Source organism: Onychostoma macrolepis, chromosome 18 (assembly GCF_012432095.1).
Source record: "Onychostoma macrolepis isolate SWU-2019 chromosome 18, ASM1243209v1, whole genome shotgun sequence".
Classification (NCBI taxonomy): Eukaryota; Metazoa; Chordata; class Actinopteri; order Cypriniformes; family Cyprinidae; genus Onychostoma; species Onychostoma macrolepis.
In genome coordinates this window covers 8,374,424-8,388,105 of record NC_081172.1, presented here as the reverse complement: position 1 = coordinate 8,388,105, position 13,682 = coordinate 8,374,424, and the positions used below count along the sequence as shown (strand labels likewise).

At 36.1% G+C, this 13,682-nt stretch overlaps 1 protein-coding gene across 1 annotated transcript in view; it reads left to right on the top strand.

The window, feature by feature from the left end:
- Window positions 1-3,822: 3,822 nt before the first annotated feature.
- cmip (c-Maf inducing protein) overlaps window positions 3,823-13,682 on the top strand; it is a 32,981-nt gene continuing 23,121 nt past the window's right edge. Inside the window, exon 1 of the mRNA XM_058750680.1 lies at window positions 3,823-4,675. Coding sequence (XP_058606663.1) covers window positions 4,343-4,675 — 333 coding nt within the window. The 5' untranslated portion in view covers window positions 3,823-4,342. The remainder of the gene's footprint in view (window positions 4,676-13,682) is intronic.

The window sequence follows — 13,682 nt, the reverse complement described above, 5'->3', positions numbered from 1 at the left end:
TAACATGCATTAAGGTATTTTCAACTGTACAATAAAGATTTCAAACAAAAGTTTTAATAACATATGTTTTTAGTCATATGTTTTACAATTTATACATATACAGTCATGGCCAAAAATATTAAAAATTAAAAAATTCACAAAAATCTAACCTTTCATTGGATAATAGGAATTTAAAACGGGGGGAAATATCATTATGAAATAAATGTTTTTGTCAAATACACGTTGGACACAATTATTGGCACCCCTAGAAATTCTTGTGAGTAAAATATCTCTATATTCCCATTCATATTCACAATTTTGAGCACTCCAGGGTGATTATGAACATGGAATTATCCAGCCATGTTTCACAGAAATATAAATAGGAGGGAAAACAAAGCCCAAATTCCCTTAATCATCCATCACAATGAGAAAAAAAACAAAAAATATATTTCTGATGTAAGTCGCTTTGGATAAAAGCGTCTGCTAAATGCATAAATGTAAATGTAAATATTTCTGATGTGCAGCAAAAGATAATTGAGCTTCACAAATTAGTGAAGTAGCTTTAAGAAAAGAGCTAGAGCAATGAAAATTCCCATTTCCACCATCAGGGCAATAATTAAGAATTTCCAATTAACATAAAATGTTACGAAACTGCCTGGAAGAGGACGTGTGTCTATATCGTCCTAATGCACGGTGAGAAGGAGAGTTTGAGTGACTAAAGACTCTCCAAGGACCACAGCTAGAGAATTGCAGAAAATAGTTGAGTCTCGGGGTCAGAAAACCTTTAAAAAAAAAATTGTCAAACAGCATCTACATCACCACATGTTGTTTGGGAGGGAAACTTCAAGAAAACTTCTCCTCGCTCATCCAAAAACAAACTCCAGCATATTCAGTTATCAGACACGACTGGAACTTCATCTGGCTTCTATGGTCAGATGAAACTAAAAAATGAGCTTTTTAGCAGCAAACACTCAAGATGGGTTTGGTGAACACAGGGATAAAAAGTACCCCATGTGTACAATGAAATATACTGCTGTATTTTTGATGTTGTGGGCCTATATTTCTGCTGGAGGTCCTGGACATCTTGTTTAGACACATGGCATCATGGATTCTATCAAATACCAACAGATAAAAATCAATAAGTGACTGACTCTGTTAGAAATCTTATAATGGGCCATGTTTGGATCTTCCAACCGCATAATAATCCAAACACAAACCTCAAAAACAACACAAAATGGGTCACTGAGCACAAAACCAAGCTTCTGCTGGCCATTCCAGTCCTCTGACCTGAACCCTGTAGAAAATGAGTGAACTGAAGAGAAGAAGCACCAACATGGAGCTGGGAATCTAAAGGGTCTGGAGTGATTCTGGATGAAGGAATGGTCTCTGATCTCTTGTCAGGTGTTCTCTAACCTCATCAGGTATTATAGGAGAACTTTTAGAGCTGTTAAACTGGCAAATGGAGGTCTCAAAAAGTATTGAATAAAAGGGTGCCGTTAATTGTGGCCAATGTGTATTTGAGAAAAACATTTATTTCATAATGATATTTCCCCCCATTTTAAATTCTTATTCTCCAATGAAAGGTGAGATTTTTGTGATTTTTTTAAATAAAAGATCAAAAGGATTAACAATGCAGATTAATTTTCACAGCCTTCTTTGATCATATTTACAGCTATGACTGTACAACAATTGTTGAATTTTTGAGTATGCTTCCTTTTTTATTTATGCTGTTTAATTTCATATAATTGTAGTTTAAACAAGATAGTAAAGCAATTCAAATACCAATCTGTTGTACACTCTCAGAAATAAAGGTACAAAAGCTGTCACAGGGGCGGTACCTTTTCAAAAGGTACACTTTTGTACCTATTAGGTTCAAATATGTACACTTTAAGTACTAATATGTACCTTTAAGGTTCCAAAATGGACCCTTTAGGTACAAACATGTACCTTTTGAAAAGGTACCGTCCCTGTGACAGCTTTTGTACCTTTATTTCTGAGAGTGTAGAATATGGCTATTTTTTTACCTTAGTATTTCATTTTCCAAAAAAGAGGAAAAAATTAGGGTCAATAAGTGCCAGTTCCCATTGTGACAATTTACCCCGCTATAGAAGCAATTAGCCGCATAAGGTCAATGCGCATCTAGTGAGAAATGTTTTTTTTATGTTTAATTGCTCTTTTGCAGAATGTGACTTTGAATAATATTCACATTCTGAGAAATTAATATAGGCATATTTGATTTCCTGTTCATGAAAACACATCCAAAAAAACAGCAACAAAAAAACATTTAGGTGACGTTAAAGGTATGCCCATCTCCTAAAACTAAATTTTTATTCAGTTGAACTGGTTATACTGTATATTACGAAAGCTTGTGAACCACAGGACAGATGGCACATCTTTTGCAACAAAGAAGCCTTACAGAGTGAATGTGTACAGAAAATGACAGTATGTCATAAACTCTGCATCCACTATGGCAAGCCATTTTCACATTGCCTTTAAATGAAACGAGTATTTAAAAAAGTATCCAATATAGTTACGTTTTACTATTTTATTTTTATTTGTTAATATTTAGAACCTATATCTAAAAATTGCTATGGAAGCTTAAAAAAGATTTTTTATTTTTTTAAATCTCACAATTCAGACATTTTTTTTGCAATAATGACAAAACAATGTCAGAATTGTGAGATATATATATACTCAGAATTGTAAGATATGAGCTCGCAATTCTGAGAAGAAAAGTCCAAATTGTGAAATATAAACTCACAATTGTGAGAAAAAATTGCAGAAAAAACAACAGAATTACAAGATGCAAATTCAGAATTCTGAGATATAAACTCAAAACTCTATTTCGCAATTCTGAGTTTATCTATCAATTCAGAATTGTGAGACAAGTCTGAATTGTGAGAAGTTTAAGGGGTAGTTGACGTATCAATGTGTCCTGCATCTTCATCGTCTGTTGAGCTTTCGTAGTTAATATCAAATGAAATATTCATTAAAAAAAAAAATGTGTTGTTTGCCATGTTTGTTTCTTCTTATTAGCTAACATACGAATAGCTCAGTGAAAAAAAAAATAGACCCGGCTAAAACAAGCGGAGTGATACAAAATTGTGAAAGGGCATTCCTGTAGATACCAGTACAATATCTCACGGTTCTCAACCAATTAGATTTGAGAACCAGAACGAAGTGTTGTATATATAGGCCTATATAAATATAAATACATTTTTGACTTCAATATGTGTCACTACAGTGTTTTTGATTTCAATGTGTCACTACACGACTACAGTAAAAGTGAGTACACTGTAAAAAAAAAATTTTTTTTAAATGTTGAGTCAACTCAAAATTTTAAGGCAACCAGCTTCAGCAGATTTTTGAATTTTCTCAACTTGTTGTTTTAAGTTTATACAACAAAAATTTGAGAATCTCCCACGAAAATAAATTGAGCAAACTCACAAATCTGCTGAAGCTGGTTGCCTTAAAATTTTAAGTTGGCTCAACTTGTTTTTTTTTTTGTTTGTTTGTTTTTTTTACAGTGTAGTAAAAGGAGTAAATGAGTAAAAGTAGTAAAGGAATAAGTATGGTACTAACACACAATGAATCTAACTGAATAGATTTGAACCACCATTTAAGTACAAGTAGGCTATATAGTTGCTAGTGTGAAATTGAAAAGGTATAGCCATACCATCATAATTCGACTGTATCCAAGAAATAAAAAAAAACAAGTATTTGCAATGTAAACTCGATACTATAAATGCTAAAACGGTTTGCCATATGCCCTCTTTCTTTTCACCATTTTGCTCGAGAGAAGGGAAGTGCGCGCTCCCTATCAAACAGAGACGCGCATCCGTTCGCCTCCCCATTGACGTCACTCCGGTATCACATGAACGAGCAGGGACCAATCCACACGCAGCCCTATCGAAGCACTCGGTTCCTCCGCCGAGATAGGGAGGAAAAAAAAGACAGAAAAGAGAACCATGACTCCGAGCGTCTGAAGAACAAATAAAATTGAACGCAGCGTGGATCTTGTACTTGGTTATTGTTTCATAATCGGAACAGGACGACTGGAATAATATGCAGTGGAGAGACGGAATGGATACGACAATGGCTCGAGCACATTGAGTAGCTCGCGACGCTCAAAGGAAAGACATTATACTTCATCGAACCTTCCTCATCTTGACGGGCTTATTTAATGGCTTCAATCTTCGCCGTCGCCGACCCTTGTCTTTTCCGTACCGCTGTTGAGGTCGAGTCACGGAGGATCGCGTGAGCCTCTATATGCCAAACACTGGAACGACCATTATTCGGCCTCGAAATCAAAAGACAGCCACCTGATCTGATTCAACGCCGTCGATTTTCGCTGAGGGGAATCATGGATTTTAACGGGAGCGGTGGGGGAAACGAGCTGCACAACAATCAGTTTTATCCGTCCGAAGAGAGTAAGCCTCTGCTGGGGGAAATGTCCGCGCAGCAGCAGCCGCCGCCGGAGGGGAATAATAATCACAAAGCGGGGCCCTGCAGCAAGAGGAGCCTTCTACACAGCAGCAGCGGCATGAGATACAAACTCCTCCAGGAGGGGGACATCCAGGTGTGCGTGGTCAAGCACCCGCGGACCTTCCTCAGTAAGCTCCTCACCTCCAAATTTTTACGGAGGTGGGAGCCGCACCACCTCACCTTGACGGACAGCAGCCTGGTGTCTGCCACGGTAAGAGCCGCTCTGCAGGGGTCGCTTTGACTTGTGGCTGTTTAATGGGCAAATTTGAAACCGTATCATTTTGTGCTCAATATTCAATATGTAATCTGTGCATTATGTACAAAGTAGGGAGGGCAACAAATATTGTACACGTAATGGCACTTTAGACAGCGAAGGCAAAATGCATTGTGTTTAGTACACTTCAGTAGGCTACAACAGCACAAAACATTAATTAAAATCAAAGAAATATGCTGATATTAAAATAATAATTCGTTCTAATGGGTTTGATGGATTATTTGCCGTTCCTATATTTGGAAATTGAAAAACTCTTTTAAAAAGAAAAATAAGTTTTTATTTATTAATGACAATTATCCGGAACCAATATTACGTTAACAAATAATTTTGTCTTACTAACCAGCAGCATCGCAAAAACAACATGGTTTCGAAAATGTAGACAATTTAGGGAACATTTGACTCAAGAAAATGAAACACATCGTCGAAAAAATGCATCATATTGAGCGGATGTATTTCGAAATACGTCTGAAAACACACCGTGACGTCATAATAATAACAACCTAACAGCTTCCTCTCTATTATTTCCCGTTTCCGGGTTTATGCATTATGATTTGTCATTTGATATGGTCATTCTATGAAATTGGGGCCTGTTTCATTTTGGGGAAAAAAAGTAATTATTTTAAAGAAAAGTTTAAGGGTAAAGAAACTGCAATGCACCACCTCAAGCTAAATCCCAACATTTTTGTATAGACCTTATATATGGATAAAGCTTATGGGGGTAAACAGTTCATTTAACCACACAAGGTCACTGTAGTGTGTTTTAGAAAGAGAATTTAATCCTGATATTTCTATAGATATCGAGTTTTCCATAATCTGTTGTGTAATGTACAAAGTTATATTAAGAGATCACACAATAACAGGAAGATGATGTTTATTTCAGAAATTTAGCATCATTTTAAGATATGAGAGTTTTGATGGTAACGTGGTTGATGCATAACTTTTGGACACTTAAAATGCTTTTAATAAAGTACCCGATGTCAAACAAAATCTAAAAATGTTCAGAGGGAGATAGTGCTAACATTTATTTCCATTTCAATCTAAAGGTGTGTGTTTGCTAATATCAAGGAGGTGTTGGCTATGAAAACAAACAGTGAAAGCTGGTGTCAGCTATTCTTTGTTAAAGCCACTGTTGACATATGTTCATGAGGTACACAAAAGCACTCTACCATGAAATTACCCTGTTGCAAATATCTATATCATTTTAATAATGCATTATTTAACTAATGAGTTGTCATTTCCAAATACCATAATCCAGTCCAGCGTACTGGAAAATGAATCGTAAATAAAAGTAATTCAGATGTTCAAAACCCAGAGACCCCCACCCAGACTCAGCCACTGACTTTCATTAGGAATATTAATTTTATTACATTTTTCATGGACCTCTGATTGAAAACCCTCAAATTAAAATTAGAGGTTTTTTTTTTTTTTTGTCCTATGTAACTATTTTGAAGGGTTTGGACATACTATGTCCTGTATGCAGTGTCATGAAAATGTTTTTTTTTTTTTTAGGCCAGCAGAGTTGCTATGGGAGTCTTTTGCAGGTGCAAAAAATACAGTTAGATGTGTCAGAATTGAATTGTTGTCAGTGGAGATGTTTTAGATGATGAATTGAGTATCAAATCACATTTTGTCCACGTGCCCTGTTTTCTTGTTATTTTCCTCACTGATGTTTACTCACTTCTGCAAATTTTAAGCCTCATCTGATGCTCAGATATTCAAAAACATCACCGCATACATCTTAATTGCTGCTCAAGAGGCTTATCTATGGAAAAGTAGTGTCACGGTCACAATGGATTCACCCACCTGGGAGATTTCTGGGAATCCACTCAATGGCGGTTATTTTTAAAAAGCGAAAACACGAAACCGCACAGGCAGTGACCCATTATTCATTGATGTTTGGTTTGCATGTGGAGAGGACAGTCATATTTTACCCTCTGCCCGTTTTGGATGAGTAAATCGAATCTCCGATGTGCCAATGGAGTCTTGTAGAGAGTCTCTTCGTTTAGGACATCCTCACAGGATGCCATCATCAAATGGCTGATTAAATTAAAGGTTTAAATTTTACAGCTATATTTCATCGTTCTGATATGATCGAATTAGCCGTTGACTTCTTCCTGAAATGAATGCTTCAGAATGAATTAGATTGCTTGTTTAACAACGGTCTGACTGTCGGATGAAGCTCAGCCGCTGACACTGAGAGGCCCTCGGGATTTCGGAGGCTAGCTGAGATTAACCCAAGCCAAACACAGACCGTATGTTTATGTTTGCAACTATATGCGGTCGTTTTGCAGAGTTTTATGTCGTTTGGAAGTGTTTACAGAGTAAAAATAAAAAGTTAGGATAGTCACCAATACTTAAACAGTCCTGTCACTCAGTATTGGTTTTCTCCTACAGTTGCAAGGTCTCTAATAGATGTTTAGCTAGTGACCCGTGTTCAGTTGACCGTAGCTAATGGAGGTAGTTGTCTGTGGCTAATGGCCTCTTTTGGCAAAGACTAGCCTGTTTGTGATTCTACTGTGCATCGAAGCATTGTGCTTCAGAAAGAGGTCAGTATATCAACAGAAAGGCCTTATTGTTGATGTTAAGCATATAAATTGTTCGATTTGGATTGTTTGGTTTCCTCACCTGGTGTTTTTCCCAGCACAAACCTTGCTAGGGTGTCATTTGGGTTGAAATTACATTATCTCGCTCAAATGTTCTTAAAATATTTGACCTCGTTTGCTTTGTAGCACATGACGCCTGTCCGATGATAAATGCCTTCTTTTCCCTGAAGATTCCAGCCGTTTTTTCTTAAGAACTCGTGTGCTAAGTGAAGACAAAACATTTGGCATTTTGATAGCACATTTTCGATAAGTGTAGTCAGCTCTATGGAAAATGATCTCACTAGAAGATATGAAAGATGTGAGTCACCCTCGTCTCTAAGCTCTCAGAGTCTAAATCATATTTGCGTAACAGCAAGCCATTATAAATACTTCCTGTCACTCTTTCGTTAAAAAAAACATCAAAAGCCCTACCTCTAAAGGCACATTTATGACGATGCCTTCAAGCGCACCATTTTGTTTGTGTTGCAGACTATAGTTGCTGTTCGAGTTAGGTCCTGTTAATTAGATGAAGTACCAGATGAGACAACAGCCCATATAGATCATAACATGTCCTCTGTATAAACAATGCACAGAAAGGTGAGAGCTGCACAACTGTTCTTAGGTGGTGTGTTTTGCTATTTCGTGATTGGGTTAGATGCTGAACACGTGGGTACATATAAAATGATATTCTGGTTGTGAGCTTGAGGACATGTTAACAAACGCAACTCAGTACAGTACGGTTCACGTCATAAGAGTCATCGCATTTTGAGTAACAGTGATGACTAAAGCTGAACAAGTCTGGTTCTGATGAGTTCACCTAAATATGACCAAGTCGGTGGGGGGGACAGTTTACACTTATAACAAGTCATTTTAACGGTACTGTTGGGCTTTCTGCTGTAAAAAAACAGGGCTATGGTGATGACTGGGCACATAAACTATTGTGGCTCCCTGAGATCCCCTCGACTACCATCCAAATATGCTCTGTAATTGAGATGTAGAAGCTGACTTTGTTTTTGTAGCACAGAAAAGCCATTAGGAGGACATTTTCAAACACTGGCAGTTTCTCAGATTAATTGTTTTGCATGTACTGGGTTGTTTGTGTCTTGATATTGTATTTTTCATTATTGTTGAATAAATTGAAGCTTGAATGAATGGATGCAACTGGTTCATATTGCATTTCATAGAGAACATAAAACCAAATGTTAAATGGTAGGAATGCATATTCATCTGGAACATGCAGTGGAGCCATGTTGATGAAATATTTTGGAGATATTTTCATTTGAGAGTGCCAGATGTAATGTATAGGGCTTTGTCTGGGGCCGTCCACATGATCAGCTTCAGGGCAGTTTAAAGGGATCCTGGAATGGGATTCCCAACATTTTTGACTCCAACTAACTCTAGCTTACAATGTTGGATTGGTTTAGTGAATACTTGAACAACCCTGAAAAGTTTGCTTAATGTACACTATCATTCATAAGTAAATAAATGTGTGTGTGTGTGTGTGTGTGTGTGTGTGTATATATGTATATATATATGTGTGTATATATATATGTGTGTGTGTATATACAGTGGGTACGGAAAGTATTCAGACCCGCTTAAATTTTTCACTCTTTGTTATATTGCAGCCATTTGCTAAAATCATTTGTTCATTTTTTTCCCCCTCATTAATGTACACACAGCACCCCATATTGACAGAAAAACACAGAATTGTTGACATTTTTGCAGATTTATTAAAAAAGAAAAACTGAAATATCACATGGTCCTAAGTATTCAGACCCTTTGCTCAGTATTTAGTAGAAGCACCCTTTTGATCTAATACAGCCATGAGTCTTTTTGGGAAAGATGCAACAAGTTTTTCACACCTGGATTTGGGGATCCTCTGCCATTCCTCCTTACAGATCCTCTCCAGTTCTGTCAGGTTGGATGGTAAACGTTGGCGGACAGCCATTTTTAGGTCTCTCCAGAGATGCTCAATTGGGTTTAAGTCAGGGCTCTGGCTGGGCCAATCAAGAACAGTCACGCAGTTGTTGTGAAGCCACTCCTTTGTTATTTTAGCTGTGTGCTTAGGGTCATTGTCTTGTTGGAAGGTAAACCTTTGGCCCAGTCTGAGGTCCTGAGCACTCTGGAGAAGGTTTTCGTCCAGGATATCCCTGTACTTGGCCGCATTCATCTTTCCCTCGATTGCAACCAGTCGTCCTGTTCCTGCAGCTGAAAAACACCCCCACAGCATGATGCTGCCACCACCATGCTTCACTGTTGGGACTGTATTGGACAGGTGCCTGGTTTTCTCCACACATACCGCTTAGAAATAAGGCCAAAAAGTTCTATCTTGGTCTCATCAGACCAGAGAATCTTATTCAGGTGTTTTTTAGCAAACTCTATGCGGGCTTTCATGTGTCTTGCACTGAGGAGAGGCTTCCGTCGCTGCAGTGATGGTTGACTTTCTACAACTTTCTCCCATCTCCCGACTGCATCTCTGGAGCTCAGCCACAATGATCTTTGGGTTCTTCTTTACCTCTCTCACCAAGGCTCTTCTCCCCCGATAGCTCAGTTTGGCCGGACGGCCAGCTCTAGGAAGGGTTCTGGTCGTCCCAAACGTCTTCGATTTAAGGATTATGGAGGCCACTGTGCTCTTAGGAACCTTAAGTGCAGCAGAAATTTTTTTGTAACCTTGGCCAGATCTGTGCCTTGCCACAATTGTGTCTCTGAGCTCTTAAGGCAGTTCCTTTGACCTCATGATTCTCATTTGCTCTGACATGCACTGTGAGCTGTAAGGTCTTATATAGACAGGTGTGTGGCTTTCCTAATCAAGTCCAATCAGTATAATCAAACACAGCTGGACTCAAATGAAGGTGTAGAACCATCTCAAGGATGATCAGAAGAAATGGACAGCACCTGAGTTAGATATATGAGTGTCACAGCAAAGGGTCTGAATACTTAGGACCATGTGATATTTCAGTTTTTCTTTTTTAATAAATCTGCAAAAATGTCAACAATTCTGTGTTTTTCTGTCAATATTGGGGTGCTGTGTGTACATTGAGGAAAAAAAATGAACTTAAATGATTTTAGCAAATGGCTGCAATATAACAAAGAGTGAAAAATTTAAGGGGGTCTGAATACTTTCTGTACCCACTGTGTGTGTGTGTGTGTGTGTGTGTGTGTGTGTGTGTGTGTGTGTGTATGTGTGTGTGTCAATGACGTGACGCCTAAATTTTCTGTCCGATTGCATTTTTTGTTAACTTTTTTCATAACTTTTTTTTTTTTTTTTTGGTAAACATCTTTGAAATTACCCTAATTTTATTCAGATTAATTTTCTGCACTATTTGGCATGATTTCCAAAGTGTTTTGTAATACTGTATATAAATTCAAATGCTTTGCAATTTTATTTCCGTCATAATATACAAACAAACTTTGTCCGATCATTTCCATTTTATGAAATATCATGTGGTGCAACCATCAAGAAACTACCATTTTGGGACTTTTATGTTGAAATCCATTCAAAGATAAGACTTTGCATCATATACCAATTTGCCAAGGACCCATGGAAGCATCAAGCAGGTTTGTAACTCTCTTTCAAATTTGGAAAAAAAGAATCTTTTTAACGGCTGGTATGTAGTTACCACATTTGAATATCATGTGGTATGACATCAAAAAAACAATGAAGAAGTTATTTCTGCAATTATTTATTTATATATAAATTATATAAATTATAAATTTTGATTGAATTTGAAAATATCATGAGGTGCGACCAAATATCATGTCGATCAAATATCATCGACCACTGGAGAGTGTTTTCCATTATAGATATATGTCCCAGATTGGCAGATTTTAATTGTTTTTTTGCTTTTATATTCAATTGATGGTTTATATACATAAAATACTTTTTTCCTGCAGAACATTCCTCTCACCTGTTGGTTAACACTAAATTAGTTTTTATTCATCTTTATTATCTGTATTCATTTTTTTTTTTTTTTTTTTTTTAATGTAGAGATTTAATTAAACTATGTTCACTATATACAGTGTTTAACAAATTTATTTAAACTAATTTATGTAAGGATTTTAACAAATTATGTATGGTTTGTGCCACTGCTGCTCCAAACTAACAGTATTGGTGATTGCCAAAATATTTGTTTTAGCTTTCTGTATTGGTTAGTCCTTCAGTATGCATAATCTTTAGTAACAGTAGTAAGCTATTTCTAATACTATAATATAATTATTGCTGTTATCTAGGAAAGAAAGGCAGAAAAAAATGTCAAACGCTTTAGTGTGTTTTCTTCAGATACCCAGTTACAGTCAAAAGGTGCAAGAATGCAAGCTGTTATGAAAGGCATAGGAAGCTATTTCTGATATATGAATAAATACTATTTAATTGTTTCAGTTTGTTATTTGCCCAATAAATCACAATAACATTTTTAGATTTAAACCATTTTTGACAGATTCCTAAAATATTTGTGTTTTCTCTTTATTATGACATGTGATCTAATAAATTAAGCACTGTATGTTTTCATAGTATTCAGTTGGCACGTTTGTTTGAAAGACATTGGGCAGAATGTGGAATAGTGTGTTTTTTTTGTCAATAAAATAAAAAAAGAAAAATGGGCTTTTTTTAATCTGATTAAAATCGACAAAGTAATCGGCCAACTAATCGATTATCAAAACAATCGTTAGTTGCAGCCCTATTTCAGACTGTTTATGTTTAATCTTTGTACAGTATGAGAAAAAATGCAAAAAAAATATAAATAATCGGAGCATGTAATTTTAGTTTGGTAATTATGCATTTATTAGTCATTTATTATTTATTTATTAATAACTATTTTAATCTATTCTACCAGATTATACTGCCAAGCAAAGTAAAGTAAACGCTCACCATAGGCAGCATGTTAATTCTGACCCTGCAGTCTGGCACAAACTCCAAGAAGTCATTTTCTACTATAAGAAAGATGTTCATGTTGTTATCTCAGAACCTGAGCCAGCAACCTCCCCCTACTCTAAATTGACCTTTCGCAAAGACCAACCCCCCCCTTACTTACTGTTGCTACATCCGACAAACCATGGCACTTTTATGCCATGCATCATGTTCTCACACATTGAAAAATACATCACAGAGCAAAGAGGACACTGACAGACAAGACAGAGCTGGTTACTTTTAGTATGAAACAAAGTCTCAGTGTTAAAATTTTGTCTTTTTAAAAAAAAATAATAATAATAATTCAAACAACAAATACTGTTTTGTGGCTCTTTAACATGTCGTGACAGATTGCTGTAGTGCCTCAGTTCAAGCGGCACATGAACCGATCATCTCTTCATCTTTACTAGTCATAGCACGAAATAAAAATGAATGAACATCAGAAGGAATCTTGTTTCAACTGTGAAAAGATGTCAATACACACCATTTTTCAAGTTCAAGTGCACCGACGTTAATTTACTCTCCTGTCTGGTTTGTTTTTTGGTGTTATAATATGTCAGACTGCCTGCTAATCACACTCCCGGTGAAAGGGTCAATTGAGCAGCCAATATTGGGCAAAGTACAGAAATAACTGGGGCTAAAGAAATGCCTGCAGTTAATGCCACATGCTGCACTTTTCACACATGTCTCTTTTAAATAGATTTTTAATGACATAAGGTCTTTTTGTCATTTGGAGCGACCACTTATTACAGTAACTGTATTAAAATAAAAATATCTAATTTCTGTGGTTGAAATATGAATCACTGCTACAGTATGCTTAAGTGAATGGTATTTTTAAAACATTTCTATTAGTTTTAAGCAATTTGCAGGAACAATAAGTCTGTTAACTACATTTAAGGCGGCAACTCTGAAATTATAGAACAAAAATAAGAGATCATTATTTACAAAAACTTAAATTAAATGCAAATACTTTTTCTAAACACTTTAATTACTGAGAATTTTTTTTTTTTTTAAATGTTAAGCATGTTAAGGAAATTATTTAATTTTAATATAAATCATGGTCGCACCACTTGACATTTAAGGCTACAGCCAATTCATCTAGGTGAAAAAACATTAAAATCACTTAATTTTAATATGAATTTGTGTACACAACATTCTTAATGTTTGAACAATTACAGTAGATATTATTTCTTTGTATTTTAAAATTGGCCTGTTGAAAATCCTTATACGTCTATATATATATATATATGTATATATGTGTGTGTGTGTGTGTATGTATGTATGTGAAATCTTATTATAATTGGAAAAATCTGCCTATTTTAATATATATTCCTGTAATGGCGAAGCTGAATTTCAGTAGCCATTACTCAACTCTTCAGTGTCACACGATCCTTTAGAAATCATTCTAATATGCTGATTTGCTGTTCAAGAAACTTTTATTAATATTATCAGTATT